General features: G+C 28.7%; 4 protein-coding genes across 4 annotated transcripts; 3 read left to right on the top strand and 1 right to left on the bottom strand.

Moving 5' to 3' along the window:
* Positions 1–12563: 12563 nt before the first annotated feature.
* Positions 12564–13111, top strand: J7337_011985 (uncharacterized protein; the record flags this gene model as incomplete). The annotated part of the gene is made up of 2 exons (XM_044829518.1): positions 12564–12666; positions 12720–13111. 2 exons carry the CDS (start codon positions 12564–12566, stop codon positions 13109–13111), a joined length of 495 nt encoding a protein of 164 aa, XP_044676193.1.
* A 1325-nt stretch (positions 13112–14436) lies between these two features.
* J7337_011984 (uncharacterized protein) lies at positions 14437–16309 on the top strand (the record flags this gene model as incomplete). Its single annotated transcript, XM_044829517.1, has 8 exons — positions 14437–14453; positions 14507–14576; positions 14626–14706; positions 14756–15112; positions 15159–15408; positions 15455–15630; positions 15681–16117; positions 16174–16309. 8 exons carry the CDS (start codon positions 14437–14439, stop codon positions 16307–16309), a joined length of 1524 nt encoding a protein of 507 aa, XP_044676192.1.
* Positions 16310–16933: 624 nt separating this feature from the next.
* J7337_011983 (uncharacterized protein) lies at positions 16934–18057 on the top strand (the record flags this gene model as incomplete). The annotated part of the gene is made up of 4 exons (XM_044829516.1): positions 16934–17177; positions 17228–17321; positions 17374–17780; positions 17828–18057. The coding sequence occupies 4 exons, from the start codon at positions 16934–16936 to the stop codon at positions 18055–18057; spliced, it is 975 nt and encodes a 324-aa protein (XP_044676191.1).
* A 1001-nt stretch (positions 18058–19058) lies between these two features.
* On the bottom strand, positions 19059–19960 carry J7337_011982 (uncharacterized protein; the record flags this gene model as incomplete). The annotated part of the gene is made up of 2 exons (XM_044829515.1): positions 19059–19571; positions 19619–19960. The coding sequence occupies 2 exons, from the start codon at positions 19958–19960 to the stop codon at positions 19059–19061; spliced, it is 855 nt and encodes a 284-aa protein (XP_044676190.1).
* Positions 19961–20774: the final 814 nt, after the last annotated feature.

Below are 20774 nucleotides of genomic sequence, written 5' to 3'. Positions count from 1 at the left end.
AGTCTCTGGGAATAATGTTTACGCTTTCACACCACGGCCATTTGGGGTCGATATTCAGCTCTATGAGTTCAGTAACCGACAACGTACATGGCAACGGAAGTTCAAATCCCCTACAATATGTGTACGGGGTGAATTCGGCGTTTGGCATGGAGGACCTAGTTTCACTTTCACCGAAGCAACTGATCGAAGCCACTGGTACTGTTATGCGATCTTCGATCACAATGCTCATGAGTGTCTGGTAGAATTTTCCGAGGGTGAGAGCGCTGGTGCATGGCTCAGCATGGAAGGCCTGCTTGCTGATAGTCAAATGCGACTATACTTGACAAGAGAGGCCTTCTTAGGACTAGTTCCTCTTGCTATGTGCGAAGATCACCATTGCGACTGGGTTCAGACTTACATTTTTGTGGAAAGCAAAGAACAAGGGTATGACAAAGGGGGGACGCAAGGCTCTAGGCTGCTTATGAGTGAAAGCTTTAAAAATTGGCTATATACACAGGTGCCGGAGCATGACAATGGCTGGAGCTATTACCCCGACGAAGATTGTGATTGGAACTTTACCCGTGGCGGGATGGATGCCTAGCGGGTTAGGTTAGTGGATTCTATGGCCACTTTCCGGTGCCCGGGATCATTAAGCCGTGTCGTAGCCTAACAGTGACCAGAAACGCTTGACAGACTCGACGAGAAGCTCGTTTGATGATAGCAATGTCGTTCTTTTCAAAATCGTAAAGAATCGGCATCGCCGGAAGCACCGGTAATATTGGAATTAGTGTAGAAATAAAGGATGTATGCTTTTGCATGAGCTGAAGTCGTGCTGCCTTGGCATTATGTCTTTGTTGGTAGTTTACTTGTTATTATCTATTATATTAAAACTAAAGTATATTTTCTAACTTTATAATTAACTTATAAACTTAATACTACTATTACCTTTTAATTACCTTAAACTTTCTTTTAACTTTTATTTCTAATAATATTAATATATATATTATTAAAAAACTTTTTTTAATTAAGTTAAGTTTTTTTTATATATTAATATTTTTTAATAATTTTAATTATTATATATTATATTTATAAAAAGTCTTTTTTAATAAATTACTATTTATATATTAAATATAAATATAATTTAAATATAGTTTTTTTAAAATAGCTTTTTAATTATTTTAATTCTTTTTTTATTTTTTAAATTATATAAAAAAAATAATAATACTTTTTTTTATTAAGTAATATTAATAATACTTATAAGAAATTAACTTTAATTTAATTACTATTTTATTATTAATTTTACTTTATTTATAGTTTAAATATAAAAGCAGTTAATATTATAAACTAGCTCCTTAGCTATAATTAGAAGATATTAATATAAATATATTATTAAACTTAAAAAAAGAAAAAGAATTTCTTTTAAAAAATTCCTTTAAATACTTTTAATTCTAGCTTAAATTTATCTTAAATCTAGAGATTATTTAATTTTATAAAAACTTAAGCTAAAGCTTAAGCCTTTAATATACTTTCTTTTTCCTTTTTATAGTTTATTTAATACTTTTTAAAGAAATTAAAATTCTAATTTAAATTTATATAAAATACTTTATAAAACTTTCTTAATTTTAATTTAAATCTAAATATAAGTTAAATACTTATTTTCTTAGACTTATTTATTTATTATATTATATATAAAAAGGGTTTTACTTATTATTTAATTAATACCTATAATCCCTTTTACTTTATAATAATTTAGGTTTTTTATTTAATTTTATTTTTTTTTTCTTTTTAAATTATAATATTATAAGTTTAATATATTATCTATTTTTACTTATTTTTCCTTTCTTTTTATTTTATTAATAATTTTTATAAAAAGCTTTATTTTCTTATTATATATATTTTTTTTTTTTAATTTTTTATTTTTTAAAATCTATTTTAATTTAAGTTATATTTAAATTATATTTTAGCTTTTATTAATTTTAATTATAGCTTTATACTTTTTATAAATACTTTATTTTTTATTTTAAGTTTTTTATTATAATTATTACTATTATTTCTTTAAGTAATAAAAGTAATAAAAAGCTTTAATACTTTTTTTTTAATTTTTAAATTATTAATTATTATTTTTATAAAAAAGATTTTAAAAATAAAAACTTTATATTTTTTTTAATTATCTTATTTCTTTATAAGTAATATATTAATTACTTACTAAACTATAATTATATTTTTAATTATATCTTTAATAAATACTTTACTTATACTCTTTATATTAAAGTTAAATCTAGTTATATATAATATAATAATCTATTTATAATAAACTTAAATTTATATTAGCTTTTTTATAAAATTTAAAGTATTATTAAAAACTATACTTATATTATTAATAAAAAATAACCTTAAATAAGTATATTATTACTTAATATAGCTTTATTATTAAAAAGGATTATAAAAAGCTTAAATTCTAGAGTTATTTTATAAGCTTTATTTAATAACTTTATAATTTCTTTAATATAAACTATAATTTCTAAACCCTAAGCTAAGCTGTATATATTTATAATAATCCCTTATATATACTTAAATTTACTACTATTTTTATTTATTTTATATAACTATAGTTTAATAATAGCCTTTTTCTTTTTACTCTTTTTAATTTAAGTAATACTTTAACTAACTTTAAGCCTATTATTACTAGTATATAGCTTTTTTTAAATATATCAAAGGATTTTTAAGCTACTTATTAAGCCTTAAAAGCTTAAGTAAATAGTATTTAAGCTTTTATAAAAGCTATTATTAATTTTAAAAATATATTTACTTTAGCCTATACTTTAACTTATACTTTTAGTTACTTTCTAGTTTCTTTAAATTAGTATTATTATAATAATATTTTAAAAAGTCTTTTTAAATAATATTATAGTAAATCTTAATCTTCCTTTTTTTTTACTATTTTTTACTATTTCTTTTTTTTTAAATATAATCTCTTTCTTTTAAGTTTTAATTAAAATCTTAAAAAGGTTTAAAAAGTTTAAGGGGTTCTTTAACTCTCTTTCTTTTCTTATATATTATAATAAATATTACTATTTTTATAGTTCTAGTACTTATATTAATAAAAACTATAGTAATAATAGTAAAGATCTTAATAATAATAATAATAAAGTTAATAAAGATCTTAATAATAGTAATAATAAAACTAGTAAGGATTTTAATAATAAGGAAGATATTAATATTAATACCTAAAAGTATTTTAATTTAGGTTTTTTTATACTTTAAGTAAGTAAAAGCTAGATTTAAGCTAGATCTAGCTTAAGTTTTTATAATATATAATTCTCTTTATTATTATTATTATATCTATTATAGCTTATTATATATTATTAAGTCTTTTTATTTTTCTTTATACTTTATAAGTACTTTAATATATATTATATTTTTTAGTAATTTTTAAATAAAGATTAGCTATCTCTTTTATTTAATAAATATATTTTTATTTTCTTTTACTTTTTTTATATTCTTTATTACTAATACCTTTTTTATTATATATTTTTTTATTAATTTTTAATTATTTTCTTATAATACTAACTTTAATTTAAGTCTAGTTTCTTATAATAGCTAAAATAAAAAAAGGTCTTTTATTACTTTTTTTATAAAATTAATATAAAAAATATTATAAATATTTTAAAAAGTATTTAATTTAATTATTAATAAAAATAAGATTTTTTTAACTTTATATCTTACTATAACTTAATCTAGTTTCTTATAAGATTTATTTATTTTAAAGTTTTATAAGTTTAGCTATATTATATTATTAACTTTAAACTATTTTATTAACTATTATTTTTTATTATATACTTTTTAATATTATTACTAAATATAAATATATATAGTTTATATTACTTTTAGCCTTTTTTAAAGTTATATTATAAACTATATTACTTTCCTTTTACTTAATATTTTACTTTTAATATATTTATTAATATATTAAATAGCTTTTATTTTATATTTATAAAGTAAATAATTTAAGCTAAACTTAATTATTAATAAAACCTTATTATTAAATAATACTTATATTATAATTAAGTAAGTAAGCTAATTAAATTAATAAAAAGCTATAAGGAGTTATAATATTAATTATATTTCCTAGTTTATTTACTTTATTTTTCTATTAATTTAAAAGTAATATATTATAAAAAGGTATTATTATATACTTATAAGTTTATAAAGTATTTTTTAAAACTTATTTAGCTAATTTAAGTTTCTATTTAAAATTATATTTTTAAAGAATTTATAAAACCTTTACTAATAATCTTAAAACCTTTAAATATATATTTTAATTAATATAATTATTATTACTTTAAGCTAAATTAGCTTTAATAATCTATTAATAATAACTATAAGAAAAGTAAAGTTAGCTTTAATTTAGGCTAATAGCTTAATTATAAAGTTAATTAATAATATTAACTAGTACTTATTTAAAATAAGTAATTATTATAAAAGGCTTTAATATTACTATTTACTTTTATAAGTATTATTATAATAATAATTCTTATAAAATATATATATATATCTTAAAATATACTATTTTAATAATAATCTTTATATAAAGCTTAAAAAATACTATTTCTTTTTAAGTAATTTTATATAAGTAATTTATAAACTTATTAAATAATTATAATAATTAATAGTTTTTATATAAATAACTAGATTTAATTTTTATATAATAATACCTTTTACTTATTAATACTATAATCTTAAATTTACTTTTTTATTTTTACTTTTTTAAAAAAATACTATTTTTTCTTTAATATAGTATTTAGTTAAGTAATATATAAACTTAAGTTTTATATTACTTAATCTTAAAGCTTTTATAGTATTATATTTATAAAAATCTTTTTTTTTTTAATAAAATCCTAGCTAGAGTTTCTTTTTTATTAATTTATATTTTAGTTAAGTTTAAAATAAAGTTTTTAAGTCTTTTAAATAAAGTCTTAACTAAAATTCCCTCTTTATTAGCTTATATTTTAGTTAAATTTAAACTAAAGTTTTTTAATAAGTATATTACTATTAGTAATATCTTTATAAATCTTATAACTTAATTAACTTATTTTATTACTTTTTAGTAATTTTAATTTTATTAAAATAGTATATTAAATTAAAAGGCTTTTTTTTTAATTAATAATAAAGCTTATAATTATAGTAAAATAATAAATTTACTTATTATACTTACTATTTTAAGATCTTTTATATTATTATAAAGTATTTAAGATTTTTATAATTTATTAAAATTATAAATAGCTTTTAAATTCCTTATAGCTTTATTAATTATACTTTAAAGTAGCTAATTACTATTAATAGCTTCTTATTATAAATTATATAATTTTATTATATTAAATTTAATAATATTAAGTAATATATAATTAAATATAAAATACCTCTTTTATTTTCTTATAATAAGTAGCCTCTTAAAGCCTTTTTAAAGCTATTAGCTTTTATTATAGTTTTTTTATCTAGCCTTTATTATACTAAAATAAGACTTATTATAAAAAGCTTCTTTAACTTATTAAAAGCTATAAATTAATTTAATTTTTATTAAAAAACGACTTCTTTTTTTATTAAGTAATTAAAAAAAGTAATTAGCTTAATAAAGTCTTTAATAAAATTATAATAAAAGTTAGTAAACTTTAAAAAGCTTTTAATTTCTTTTAATTATATTAAGAGTTTTTATAGCTAAATTACTTTTACCTTTTTTAAGTTTAATTAAATAAAGACTTTAGCTTTTATAATATACTTTAAGTATTTTACTTTATTTATTATAAACTTATATTTCTTAAAGTTAAGGTTTAACTTAATTACTTATAGCTTATATAATATCTTTTTTACTTTTTTTATATAATTACTTTTAAACTTCTTAAAATAAACTAAAATATTATTTAAGTATATTATTATATAATTACTTAAAGATTAACTTAAGGCTTTATTTATATATTATTAAAAAGTTATTAAAATACTTATTAATTTAAATAATATTATTAATTACTTAAAAAGCTTAAATTAAATATAAAATATTATAAAGTATTTTTTACTTTTTATAATTTATATTTTATATTTTTTTTTTTTAATTACTATTAGCCTTATTTAAAGCTATTAAGCTTTTAACTTTTTATATAATAGCTTAAATAGTAAGGCCCTTATAGTAAACTAGAATTATAGGAGTTAATATTAGTTAAGGTTTATTTACCTTAAATAGTATAATTACTACCTTAACTAAGCAGTATAAGTACTACTTACAGGTCCTTTAGCAGCTATATTAACTTTTTTCCTTTACCCTTACTAAAAAACTAAGATAATACCAGGCCTAGTATACCTATTACACTTCTAAAGTATATTTACTAACCTAACTATTAGTTATAGTTACTAATATTAATTATAGCCACTAGTAGGATACTTACTATATATAAAAGCCTAAAGCCTAATTAAGGCTATTATATAACTAACTATAACCTTATTATTATAATTAAATTAGTACTAAGCTAGGCTAATAATAAAGATTACTATAAGCTTTATATAATAGCTATAGCTATTAAAAAAAACTTCTTATCTAAAAGCCTATCTAGCCTAATTAAAATAGCTATTTTTAACTATACTTTAATTAACTTAATTAATTATATAGATCTAGCTTACCTAGGTTATTTTATTTATCTAGTTTAGCTAGCTAGAAAGCTAGCTAGATTAAATAAGCTAGAAAAGGCTATAAAAAAAAGCCTGCTTCTTAATATAAAGAAAGTAGCTTTTCTTATTATATTAATAAGTCTAAACTTAGCCTTATATAAAAAGTAGCTTAAAAATATAATTATTAAGGCTAATTATTTATATTATATTTTCCTAATTATATAAAATTAAGGATAGTATATCTGTAAATAGAGTTAAGTAAAGGCAGGGTAATAGCAGGGTTAGACTAAAGGTTTAAAGGAATAAGGTTAACTTTTAGGTAGGTTAGTTAGTGAAAGTTAAATTAACTTCTATTAATTAAATGCATATACCTAGGTATATAACTAACTACCCTTATATCTAAATAGATAAAGTAAAATTAATAATAAAATAGTAATTAAACTAGGGTTTATATTTTATAAAAAGCTACTTATATATTTAGTTTTATTAGCTATTAAGCTTTAGCTAGTAACTTTAGTATCTTTTTAATTAAAGGAAATAGATAGTAATTTTATTAAGTTATTTTATTTAAAGCTTTATAGTTTATATAAAGATATTATCTTTTTTTAAGTTTTTTTATTAAAAGTATTAATATTATTATAAATAAAAAATTAATATAGATTTAGCTTTTATTTATTAAATTAATAACTTAGTATTTTACTTTTAGTAAATAGTCTTATAATATATTATAAAATAATCTTTATAAAAGCTTTAATTTAGACTTATTTAGGCCTTATTTTAGCTTAATATAATAATTTAATTTCTTTTAATAAAAAGGAAGTAAAAATACTTTAGTTAAATTAAAAAAGTCTTAAAAACTATTAAGCTTTAATAATAGTTTAAATTAGTCTTTATTTAGCCTAAAGCCTAGCTTTCTTTTTTAAAAAGCTTAAATTTTTAAAATATAAGTAATTTCTTTAAAGCTAGTAATTATTAATATATTTTATATATTTCCTTTTTATATTTAATATTATATTATATTAGTAAATACTAAATTAATTATTATTATTACTATATTTTTTAATATTACTTACTTATTATTACTTATAATAAGCCTACTTATTACTTTAATTATTATTTCTTTTTTATTTATATAAATATATATATTATAATATACTATTTATAGTAATTTAAAGATTATATTTTTTATTAAGCTTAAAATAATATAAAATATAACCTAGCTTTTTTACTTATTTATATTAATAATTCTTTAAGTAACTTATATTATAAAAGTAATTAACTTTTTAAAAGTTTACTTTTTTTTAATTACTTTTATTACTATTTTAATTTCTTATCTTTTTAATAAGTTTATAATTTTTATATTTAAGTATTATACTATATACTTATTAATTACTTTATAGTAATTATAATTTATATTAATTTATATATTAAAAAACTTTAATAAGTTAAATAAAACTAATATTAATAAAAGTAATTTATTTATTATTTTATTAATTTTTTACTAATTTTCTTTAATTATTATTATATAAATATATATAAGTTTTTTATACTTTACTTTTAATTTTTATATAAGACTTTTTATAAAAGTAATTAGTTTTTTAAGCTTAATATCTTTTTATTTAACTTATTATTTCTTTTATTTATTATTATATTATAAATATATTTATCTATTTATTAAGATTATAAAAAGTAATTAAAATAATAATCTTATATTTAATAAGCTATATTATTATATTAAAAGTATTATTACTTTTATTTTTAATTTTTAAAAATATTTACTAAAACTTATTAAGCTTTTTATTACTTTTAAGCCTAGACTTAAGTTAGCTTTACTTAACTTTTAAGTATATTTTATTAAACTAAAGTTATATTAATACTAGTTATTAAAAAGTTATTTTTATTATTTTTTATTAAAAGTAAAATAAATATAATATATATACTAAATTTATAAAACTTCTTTTTTAATTACTATAACTTAATATTTATAGTAATATTATAGTAATATTTAATAATTACCTTAAAGTTATTTTAAAAAATACTATAGTTAATATTATATTCTTATATAATATAGTTTAATATATATTAAAGGTAAATTAACTTTATATTACTATTTTAATTTAAGCCTTTTATTATTATTAACTTTTAGCTAAAGTAAATAAAAAATTTTATAAATAACTTATTATTATATTAATAAATCTATTTTAATTTAATTTATATAATTTCTTATTTATATTAGTCTTTATATATATTTTCTAAGTAAATTAAAAATATAATAAAATTAAAGCTTTTTTATTTTTTTATTTTAAAAAATAATCTAATTATATAAAGTATTTTCTTTTATTAAATTAGTATTAATATTACTATTTATTACTTTAGTATTAATTATTATTTTATAAAGTAAATATACTTAATTAAGTAAATTCTATTTAATTAACTATAGCTTTATTTACCTACTAAAAGGCTTTTTTAACTTTTAAATAAAACTCTTTCTTATATATAAAATCTTTTTTATCTTATAAAATTAACTTTAATAGAATTTTCTAGGCAATTTTATTATATATAAACTTTAAATATTACTTATAGAAAGCATACCTTTAGGTTTATAAAGATTATAATTATAAAACTAATAATTATTATAATCTAGAGGCTATAATAAGCCTTTAATTTAATAATCTAAATATTTATTAAGCCTAAAGTATTAATATACTATTACTTAATACTTAAAAATAGTATTTTACTTTAATACTAACTTTAAATAGTATTAAAATTAAAGTTTAAGTAATAGAATATCTTATACTTAAATTTAATTAAGTTAAGTAATTACTTATCTATTTAACTATTATAGCTAATTATAAATACTTTCCTTACTAGCTTTTATACTTATATTTTAGCTTTTAAGGTTATACTTTAAATAAAGTTTATAATATTATTATTACTAATCTCTTAATTATAGCTAAGTAGGGATAAAGATTATATACTTAGTTAATTAATAATTTAAAGTTATAAGCTATTTAAGTTTAATATCTTAACTATAATTAAGGTTAGTAATATTAATTTAATATAATTAAAATAAAGAACTTATAAATAACTTAGGCTTAGTTAATTCCTTAATAATTTTATAATTATTATAATAACTTTATTAAATAATAAATAGATTAAAAAAGGTTAAAGTTATAAAGGAGTTATAGACCTTATTAATTAAGTTTTATAGCTTTTTAACTAGTTAAGTAATATATTTATCTTAATTAGAGTTACTTAAAATACTATAGCCTAAAAGTAACCTTATTAATTAAGTTTATTAAGATTTTAATCTAGCTAAAGACTTTATAGTTAATACTTTTATAGCTATTATTAAAATATCTAGGTCTTATTTATTAGTTATTACTAGGTTAAGGCTATAAAATATAAAGTATTTTACTTTTTAAATTTATAAAAATATATATTTATATATTTTTATTATTTTTAATTTCTATTACTTAAGTAATTAATATATATTTTATTACTATTTTCTAAAATAATTATATAATTTTATTACTATTAAACTTAAAGATAGTTAATAGTTATTATTAATATATTAACTTTAGCCTAGCTTTTACTATACTTAAAGCTAAAGTTAATTAAAATATAGTTTAAATACTTAAAAGCTATAATAATACTATTTTAATATTAAATTACTTTTAAATCTATTTAATAAGGTAATCTTAAAAGGTATTAAAGTTATTTTAAAACTAGGTTTATATTTAAGTTTATTAAATTTAAATACTTTAAAGAACCTCTATTACTTATAAGGCTATAAGTTCTTTTAATTATTATTAAATTATACCTTATATAGGCTATATTACTTGCTATTTTTCTATTATATTATTAATTTTATATCTTAAAGGTTTTATATTATAAGTAATAATTAAAAAGTTTATTATTATTTTAAGCTAAAAGAAGTTTAATAATTATTATAAATTAGCTTTTTAATTATAATTAAAAGATATTAATATAAATATATTATTAAACTTAAAGAAAAAAAAGGAATTTTTCTTAAAAAATTCCTTTAAATACTTTTAATTCTAGCTTAAATCTATTTTAAATCTAGAAATTACCTAATTTTATAAAGGCTTAGGCTAAAGCTTAAGCCCCTAATAGTTAATTATATACTTAAGTATATATATTTAATTAATAAAGCTAGTTATTATTAACTTTAGGTTAATTTAGCTTTTATTAATTAACTTATATAAAAGTTAACTTTATTTCTTTAAACCTTTAGTCTAAGAACCCTGCTATTACCCTGCTTTTATTTAATTTTATATATAGATATATTACCCTTATTAATTTAAAAGTAGCTCCCTTTTTACTATAATAACTCTTTTAATTATATTAAAAAGCTATTTCTTATATATATTTAAGTTACTTATAAAAGTAGTAAAAAAAGCTATTTAATTTAACTAAAAGAGATAATCTTCTTTTAAGTCTCTTTTTAAGTCTTTAAAAGCTAATAGCTTATTATTAACTTAAGTTATATTAATTAAGCTAAGAAGGCCTATATAATAGATTAACTTAATTAAATTATAATTAAAAATAGCTATCTTAATAAAGTTAGATTAATACCTTAATAAGAAGTTTTTCTTAATAGTAGTTACTATTATATATAACTTTTTATATTCTTTTTTATTAATTACTTTTATAATAAGCCTAATAGCTATATTAAGGTTATAGCAAGTTATATAATAAGCTTAATTATATAATTATAAGCTATTTTATATAAGTATTATATTAATAGCTATAATAAATATTAGTAATTATAATTAATAGTTAAGTTAAGGAATATATTTTATAATAAATATATTAAGCCTAGTATATTATAAAAGTTAATTAAAAATATTTTAATCTTTTAATTAAAGTAAAGGAAAAAGGTTAATATAGCTATTAAAAAGTAAACTTATAAGTAATACTTATATTACTTAATTAAAGCAGTAATTATATTACTTAAAGCAGATAAACTTTAATTAATTTTAAGCTTTATAATTCTAGCTTATTATAAGGGCCTTACTATTTAAGCTATTATATAAAAAGTTAAAAGCTTAATAGCCTTAAATAAGGCTAATAATAATTAAAAAAAAAATAAGAAATTAAACTATTATATAAGTAATAGTTTTATAATTAAATAAAATAAGCTAAATAAAGAATTTATTATTTAATTAATTAAAATTTTATATAAAGATATATTTTATAATAGCTTTATAATTAAATTTATTATAGCTATAGTTATATTATAAAATTACTTTATATATTATTATAATAAAAAATATAATAATAGTTTTATAAATATAATTATTAATATAAATTTAATTAAAATATTTTTAATAAAAGATTAATTATATTAAAGTTATTATTTTAAAGATTTAAAATATATATAATATTAAATTAACCTTTTTTAATTAAAAAATTAAAGCTTTTTATATACTTTTAAAGCTAATTAAAGAGTTATTATTTAAGTTCTTATTATATTAGCTTTATATTATAGCTATTAGTTAATTATTATAATATTAATATTTAAGTTATAGGCTAGAAGTGTTATTTATAGTTAAAGCTTATAGCTATAAGCTTATTCTAGTAGAGAGAACTTAGTAGCTTGTTATTGTTACCTAACCCTGGCTGTTAAAACCCTTGAATGTCTATGTAGCTCACTGATTTAGCGGAATATTCCCGCGCCCGGTATGTGCTTTGTCGACTTTGTTAACCAGAACCGAAATGGAACTGGGCGGTTATACTCAAGGGTTGTTACTTGGCGCGTCACAGGTAGCGGAACTCAATCCCATTAGACATCAGACCACCATGTGAGGCCCCCAAGCATAAAGATAAGGTTAATTCCCTGTGTGTAGTTTTAAGACTTTATCTAATTACTCGACCATGTCCTCACAGCACTACACTTCATCATGGCTATTCAACGTCTAGTAGCTAGAGATGATCAGTCCAATGCCCTCGCCATCGGCCGTCAACTTCGCCGCGACATGACACCCGACGAATGCTATCAATGCGGTACGCCATATCCAAAGCCTTGGTGTCCCACTCACATTGCTAACATCTTACAGAATCCGCCTATCAATACGTACGACAAATGCAACGAAACGAAAAGCTTTGCGCAGGCGATGCCTTTCACGACTTATATTCGATCTGCGTAGGATGCATCGAAGATAATATCGACTCAGGAAGTCCAAGAGACTATGTTGAACCAAACTTAGGCCGATACGTCGACTATTGTGCGCAGTTCACTTCCCTCACCAAATGGGCTGCGATGGGAGCTAGTTCGGCGACTTCGGCTACTATTCAGACTCGGAGTACAACCGCCACTTCGGCTGCGGAAACAGGTGGTGGACGCACGAGTGACACGAAAATTACAGATAGAACTGTAGAGCAGACAGAGACATCGGCACCTGTTTCTAGCACCAACAGTCGGTTTGAACGACCCCAATTTGATGAATAGAGCTGATACCATCTAGCTATGCCGCAAACGACAACTGAAGTCACCCAATCTGGAGATTCAGCTACTCCTAAGAAGGATAGTAAGTAAGAGATGTCCACCTATCTCCACAAGTCATACTGATATCCAGCAAGACCCAAGTTCCAGTAAAGCGTGGATAGCTGGTGCTGTTGTCCCTTCTGTACTCCTTCTTGCTGTGGTTGTTGCATTTGCGATCTGGTGGCGAAGGCGGCGAAGCAGAACACAAAAAGGCCCCAGAACTCCTCATGTAGACGAGGTAGCCGGTACGTCAGGCTTTGATAAGCCGGAGCTTGATTCTCTGGGCATTGCGCAACCAAAAAGCAAACAAGAGGGCATAGTGAGTACGAGTATCGGTGCTCATGATACTGCCGTCTTACCAGTACCTAATGAGATGCCTGAGAATGGTTTGAGCAGAGTAGAGCTTCATGGTGAAGCAACAGGAGGCACAGGACACAGCCACGGCTCCGGGCCTTACTATGAGCTTCCAGCCACCGGAGCCACGGTATATGAATTGCCTATGAAGTCATACCAATCATAAGACGGAGCGCTACTAGTTACCTTTTCATATAACCTTTATGAACTTGAATTCAAGTGTAGTTCGTTTGGAGTTGTTCTTAATCAAGGTCGAAAGTGTACCATGCGTCTTGTGCCCTCAGCGCATTCTATATAGATCGTTGATAGCTGTAACCATATGGATAAGTATTGTGATGAGTTTCAAGTGTATAATAGAAAGCATACGTCGATTACTATGAGCCGGTCTTTCTTATTAAACCTTTTATCTTATCATTCCAACCTCAAAGGATGGTGATCCTTCGGTAGAATAATCTGTTTTCCGCCATTCACGCACCCTTGAGAGGGAATATCAACTACGTTAGGAAGCTCCAATAGAAAGAATGCAACCAAGTTGAGATTAAATTCAGGTCAGTATTGTCTCTCTACTTCCTATCGGGTAGCTTACTTACGCGTTTCTGTTTCAAGCAGGGAATGTTAAATGAGGGTAGCGGCTCAGCCACTCTGGTAAATTAAAGGATTCATGTTTATCAAGACAACAGAGCTAAAATTAGGAACAGATCTACCCGATTCGCATAACCGATGCACCAACAGTGCCTCATGTCGCAATTTGATCTTATCTTGAGATGATGTAAGACGTCAACACACTGAGCATAGAATGAGATTTCGAGTATGAGAGGTTTTCTCATCCTCTCATAAATTGAGCCGGCCGCAAAGCATAAAAGCTGCCAATCGCCACTAAGCTTGAGAAACAGTCTGCGATAGAAGCTACTCTTCAAAGAACAGCAAAAAAGATAATGACGTCCAAGAAAATGTAAGACAATCTATCATCCAGAACAGAGGAGAACTGACCTGGCATGTTTACAGCAACGTCGATGTGCTCGTTATCGGCGCTGGGCCGACTGGTCTTGGAGCAGCTAAACGTCTTCAACACTTGGTAGGCCTTACCTCCCCAAAGGTTGAGGATCTATTGACTTTCCCTGCAGAATAGTGTTGATTGGCTCATTGTTGACTCAAATGAGACGCCTGGTGGTCTCGCGTCAACCGATACAACCCCCGAGGGCTTTGTAAGTCTACATAATATGGAGCCTGACTTCTAGAATCTTACCTATCTAGCTCTTCGATGTGGGCGGACATGTCATATTCTCCCACTACAAGTACTTCGACGATGTCATTAACGAGGCTCTTCCCAAACCTGATGATTGGTATGAGCATCAACGCATCTCATATGTCCGTTATCAAGGTCTTTGGGTCCCATACCCTTTCCAGAACAACATCGCAGTCCTGCCCAAGGAAGAACAAGCGCGTTGTCTGGCGGATCTTATTGAAGCAGCCATTCAAGCCCGCGCGCGCTCACCATCTGACAAGCCAGCCAATTTTGACGAGTGGAACATTCGCAACGTTGGTGAGAGGCTGAATGAGATCTTCATGAGGCCTTACAACTTCAAAGTCTGGGCTGTTCCTACGACCAAGGTACGTATTCCCATACCTCATGTGAGATCGTGATTGACTCGCATAGATGAACTCTACTTGGGTTGGAGAACGTGTCGCCGCCCCCAATGTCAAGCTCGTGACCACCAACGCTATTCTTGGTAAAGCAGCTGGTGGATGGGGTCCGAACGCTACGTTTCGCTTCCCTGCTCGTGGTGGAACGGGAGGGATCTGGAGGGCTGTTGCGGATACTCTTGATCAAAGCAAGACTCGTTTTGGAGATCATGGTGCAGTTACAAAGGTTGATGCTGATACCAAAACTGTTTATTTGAAAGACGGTAAGCATCATGTCTCATATTGAGATTTCCACTGACAATAGTATAGGAACTACAATCAAGTATGGTGCCCTCATCTCGACCATGGCTGTCGATCAGCTTGCTGAGACTATGGGTGATGCCAAACTTCAGAAGTCACTCAAACCACTTTATTACTCCTCCACCAACGTGATTGGTGTCGGTATTCGTGGAAAGCGACCTGATCGTATCGGCGATAAGTGCTGGGTAAGCGGCGATGAAATGCTTTTGATATCTCAACTCTCACATGGTCATAGCTCTATTTCCCCGAAGACAATGCTCCATTCTACCGAGCTACCATCTTCTCCAACTATTCACCATACAATCAACCAGGCCAAGGCGTCAAACTTGCCACGAAACAGCTTGCCAACGGCGACAAGCCTGCTTCGTCGGAACCTGCTCCCGGCCCATACTGGTCAATCATGCTTGAAGTTTCTGAGTCTTCCTACAAGCCCGTGAACCAGGCCACTCTTCTCGAAGAGAGTATCAAAGGTTTGATCAACACCGACCTACTCAAGCCAGAAGATGAAATCGTCAGCACATACGTTCGTCGCTTCGATCATGGATATCCGACACCGACTCTCGAACGCGACGCTGCTCTGTCCGAGGCCTTGCCTTACCTATACGACAAGGATATTCTGTCTCGAGGTCGCTTCGGAGCGTGGAGGTATGAGGTTGGAAATCAGGACCATAGGTGAGACACTCATCATTCCATTGTTGCAGGATCAATGAGCTAATAGCTTGCTACAGTTTCATGCAAGGTGTGGAGGCAGTCGACAACATCATCTCTGGCGGTCTGGAGTTGACACTGTCGAACCCCGATTTTGTCAACTCTCGGAAGAATACTGAGCGTCGTCTAGCTGGTATCAAGGGTGCTCGGAAATAGAACTCTTGCTGAGGTGTCTATGTTTCTTGCATCGTCGACAGGGAGACCCATGTACATGGTCAAAGTGGTATTCAACTTCTCCGAGCCCAGGCTCTCATCTACTCATCCTTCTTTATATCACTATTCGTGGAAAGATTATTTTAGTCATCTATTATCTTTGCCCGAGTCATCAAGTTCAATTCATTTACATTTTATGAACTTGAAACCTAGACCTTGTTGAAGCTATTATGGGACTGGCCTTTGCCCTTTTAACCTCGGCACTAAATCGTCTCGTCTGATTCCTCCCCGACAAGCATAACCAGAATTAGATTAAGGCCCATAGTATATCCGTCATTTGTGGTGGAATTTGTTCTAGTGGTGACTTAGCATGAAGATCACCTCGTATGGCTCTTGTGCCAAGCCTACCCCTGAGGGTCCGTGAGCGCGACTGAGCGCCTCGCCGAGACTTGACTATGGGGCCAATGAGCCTGAATCTCGTAACTAATAAAGAGAATAGACAAGCTGAAAGAACAATAAAAGCCGACATCTCCCAGGTTTTGTCTTATAGTGAGAACCTTATCTTCACTTTTTAATATTCGCTCGTTAGACACTAAAGCTTTACAGTCGTTTTTATCCCGGTCCAAGATGAAGTTCACGTCCATTCTCGCCCTCGCTGGCGCTATCACTCCAGCCATCGCCGCTCCCGCCAAGTCTGACAAGACTTGTTCGAATCCTGCAAAGAGAATTGAGTGGCGGGAGCTAGATGCTGCTGATCAGCAGGGCTATATTGATGCTGTTCTATGTCTCAAGACTAAGCCCTCTCGCATGGGTCTCAAGTCCAGCTTGTACGATGACTTCCCTCATCTTCACTTCCAGCTTAACTCATGGAGTAAGTCCCATATCCAGTATCAAGTCTAAGCTGTTACTGATAAGATACAGTTCATGGTGGCGCTCCTTTCCTCCCTTGGCACAGATACTTCGGTGTAGTTTACGAGCGAGCTCTTCGTGACTGTGGCTACGAAGGTCCATACACGTGAGTACTACACAAGCCCATTACAAGGTAAACCCTAACCGTGAACTATTAGCTACTGGGACTGGACCAAGGACACAGAGGGCCTTCGTCTCTCCCCAGTCATGGCATCAAAGAACGGTTTCGGCGGCAACGGAGACCCTGAAAATACCGAGATTAGTGCTTCGGGAAGTACACTTAAGTGTGTATCTGATGGTCCATTTGCAAAGCTGCGACCCGAGTACTTGGAGACTGAGCCAAGGAAGCTTACCGAAGGTGGCCATTGTCTTCACCGTAACTTGCCTGAAGTTGACGAGCCTGATGCTTTCGCAACCATGGCCAAGGGCTTTGGACCTAAGGGAGTCGAGGAAGTTCAAGCATCTGGGAACTGGAGTCACTACGCCTCGGCTCTTGAGGGAGGACCTCACGGTAGCATTCACGCTTGCCTCGGTGGAGAGATGAATCCTACTACGTCTCCCAATGGTTAGTAATCCCTTGCATAGTTCAACACAATATCTGACGTTCTACAGAACCTCTGTTTTTCATGCATCATGCTCAAATCGATCGTCTCTGGTGGTTGTGGCAGAAGGAGAACTCCACCAGACTCACTGAGTATAACGGGCTTTACAAGAACATCAACCAGACTGAGCAGCACGAAGTCAGCTTGGACGATGTGTTGATGATGGGCGGTATTGACGAGGACCTTACTGTTGGAGATGTCATGGACACCACTAAGGGGCCCTTGTGCTACAGCTACTAGGTATTGGCCAATAGTCTCCGGGTGAGACATTTGAAGGTCAAGGGTCGAAGCGATTTATTGGCCGAGTAACAATATTTTCACGTCTCTGGGAGACTCATATAGAATGGATGATGATAGATACCGGAATAAGTCTACATACTACGTAATTCAGACATTAAGCATAAAGTACTTTCATGACCTTTCAAGCTCTCAGCTGATGGTGTTGCTTGAAACGTTGAGCAATCTTCAGCTCTCCTTAGCCACCATACTTATACAATCACCCTCGAGTCTAGGTCTCGGCGGCGTTCTGAAATGCTACGCTGACTATCATTTCCTATTACAGTTCGTCTGATCTAGCTATACGAGCTGGAGAAGGTACTTTGGACAAAGAGGACCGCACGGGCCTCGACTACGACAGCTATTCGTACGCAGTGATTGGAGAGGAAAGGGAGATTGATGACTTGAGGTTGTCTTTTGCACTTTGCTAGCTAGGAGAAGGTATAACTAGGTGATCAATACATCTCAAGCTCCTTTCCCACGCTCCCAAGCCCAGTCAACTGCACTCGTGGGAACAAAAGCCTACGACGCTTAAACGGCTGGCGGGTATAACATCCTTTAAAGGGTATTAATCCCGAGATTCATCCACATTTTGGATTTGCGTTCCAAAGGGAGGAATGCAGCTGAATAGACTAACTTGAGACGTGCTAGGGTGCTTCATGGAACTCGCTTGCGGTGATCCCGTGGGATATTTTTAGAATCTCGGCCAACTTCGATGTTGCTCCAGAGTAAATATTTTTTGAGTATCATTCGCAAAGCCTTAGGCTATCTGATACATCAAAGGCTCGTCTATTATATATGATTTCTTATTGGTGTATTGTATATAGTCTCTATATGAGGATCATGGCGTGCTTCTATGTGATTGTTGTGTTTGACAGTATTCATCCACGGGAAGCCTCCATTTTAGTCTTCTCAGTACCGTCTTTTTCTCTGATCCAGCATCTCATTACTCGTGATTGATACCACTAGCTATCCAGATCTCGAACGCCCGGGACGCTCTTGTACTCAAAATTGATGTCGTTACCAAGCTCAAAATCCTTGGCACTTGCATGAGGATCCCACGCTTCTTCATGCTTCCCCAGATGTTCTTTCAATCCTCCAAAGAAGTTCCTCAAGCATAACACGGCGAATATCGTTGTCATGAAGATGGACAAGATGCCCATGCAACCGAAGGCGGTGAAGGAGTCGATCGAACCTCCGCTCCTCCTTCTCTCGTCCAACTGTGCATCTATCACCAGGTAAAGCAAGTAGCCAAGCATTGCGAGATACATGACTATAGAGAAACACATACCAATTCGGTTCTCTGACTTGCTGAACATTATGGACACGGCGATGACGGTGAGTGCAACGCCTAGAAGGGCGAGGTTGACGATGAAGTCGGTGCCACCACTGCGAAGTCCTCCCAGAACGGGGAAGCAAAAGACCATATCGAAGCAGATGATGAAGTAAATGTCCATTTTGGCGAGCATGACGAAGATCTCATCATTAGGTTAGCGATAGTCAGACTCAGTAATAGTGGACATACATGGTGGATAATGCGTATCTTTCTCATCTTTGCATCTGCACCGACGTTGCGATATGACTGCCATGAGAAATACTGCTTCAGATACCAAGCACTGATAGGAAGGATCAGGGTGCAGACGGCGATAATAATAGGAATAACGAGTAGGATCTTGCCAATCACAGGCCAGATATCCATGTCAGTATTGACCAAATGGTCGCCATTAGAGTCTGTCGAGGTCTTGAACGACTCAATAGCCTCCGCGATATCCCGTCGCTGGGAAATAGCAAGGGGTAAAAAGCCAGCGTTGATCACGCACGCAAGCACCGCCTGCGCTGTACTCCTTAACCGGATGGCATCCCACATGAACAACAAGTGAAAAATGAAGCCAAAAATAAAAATGGAAAAATTAGTTGGAATGCTGTAGCCGCGAGGGACCTGGATCACTGTAGGTCTAGCGTATTCCTGCCATTGTAAAAGGACAACGCTGCAATTTGAGGTCGAGGTCAGTAGTGAACAACAGCGCTGAAAATTTGAACCCAACCTCATCAGAAGTGTCACTGTGATGCCCTGGAATAGACCGATTGATAGAAAGGCTGCAGCAGCAGGCGCAGAGCGTATCTTGTTGACGATGGCAGACATTGTGTCTGGTCTGCGCAAGTATTTCAATACTCAATCTCGTATTCAGTGTCAGAAATAATTTTATTGATCAAGCATTGAATGGTTGTCCGGCATTGATGGGAATTTTAATTGCCGACCCTAGGCTCAGACTAGGCTCAGGAGCGCTCTCGGACCTTTACGTTAGCGGGTCTGCCAAGGCAGCGAGATCCCGTATTTGCGGTATTGGATGAAACTCTGTGCAAGAATTTATACTGGGCTTGTGGGGAAGAATGCCAGCACCAGCCCAACGCTTTGCAGAATCTTGGGTCATGAACAATTAGGCGTCGATCTGGGTAGCATTCAAGTTAGCGACAGCTCATCTCGACAGCCCTATCTTCAGCTGAGCGCCAATCGAAGCATGGCCTCAACGCAAGGACCTTTGAGTCGCGTGAGCGGCAGGGAAATCATGTCAAAACTCCATGGTTCAGTTCAATTGGGGATTCAGGCGGAATTGCCCGGCAAAGGAAAAGGGCAATCAAACCAGCGCAACACCGACACTTGGCAGTTTTAAACGGGGCTA

This window comes from Fusarium musae, chromosome 9 (genome assembly GCF_019915245.1).
Source record: "Fusarium musae strain F31 chromosome 9, whole genome shotgun sequence".
In the NCBI taxonomy this organism is placed as follows: domain Eukaryota; kingdom Fungi; phylum Ascomycota; class Sordariomycetes; order Hypocreales; family Nectriaceae; genus Fusarium; species Fusarium musae.
Note: the sequence above shows the minus strand (reverse complement) of the source record. Positions and strands in the feature narration are given on the sequence as shown.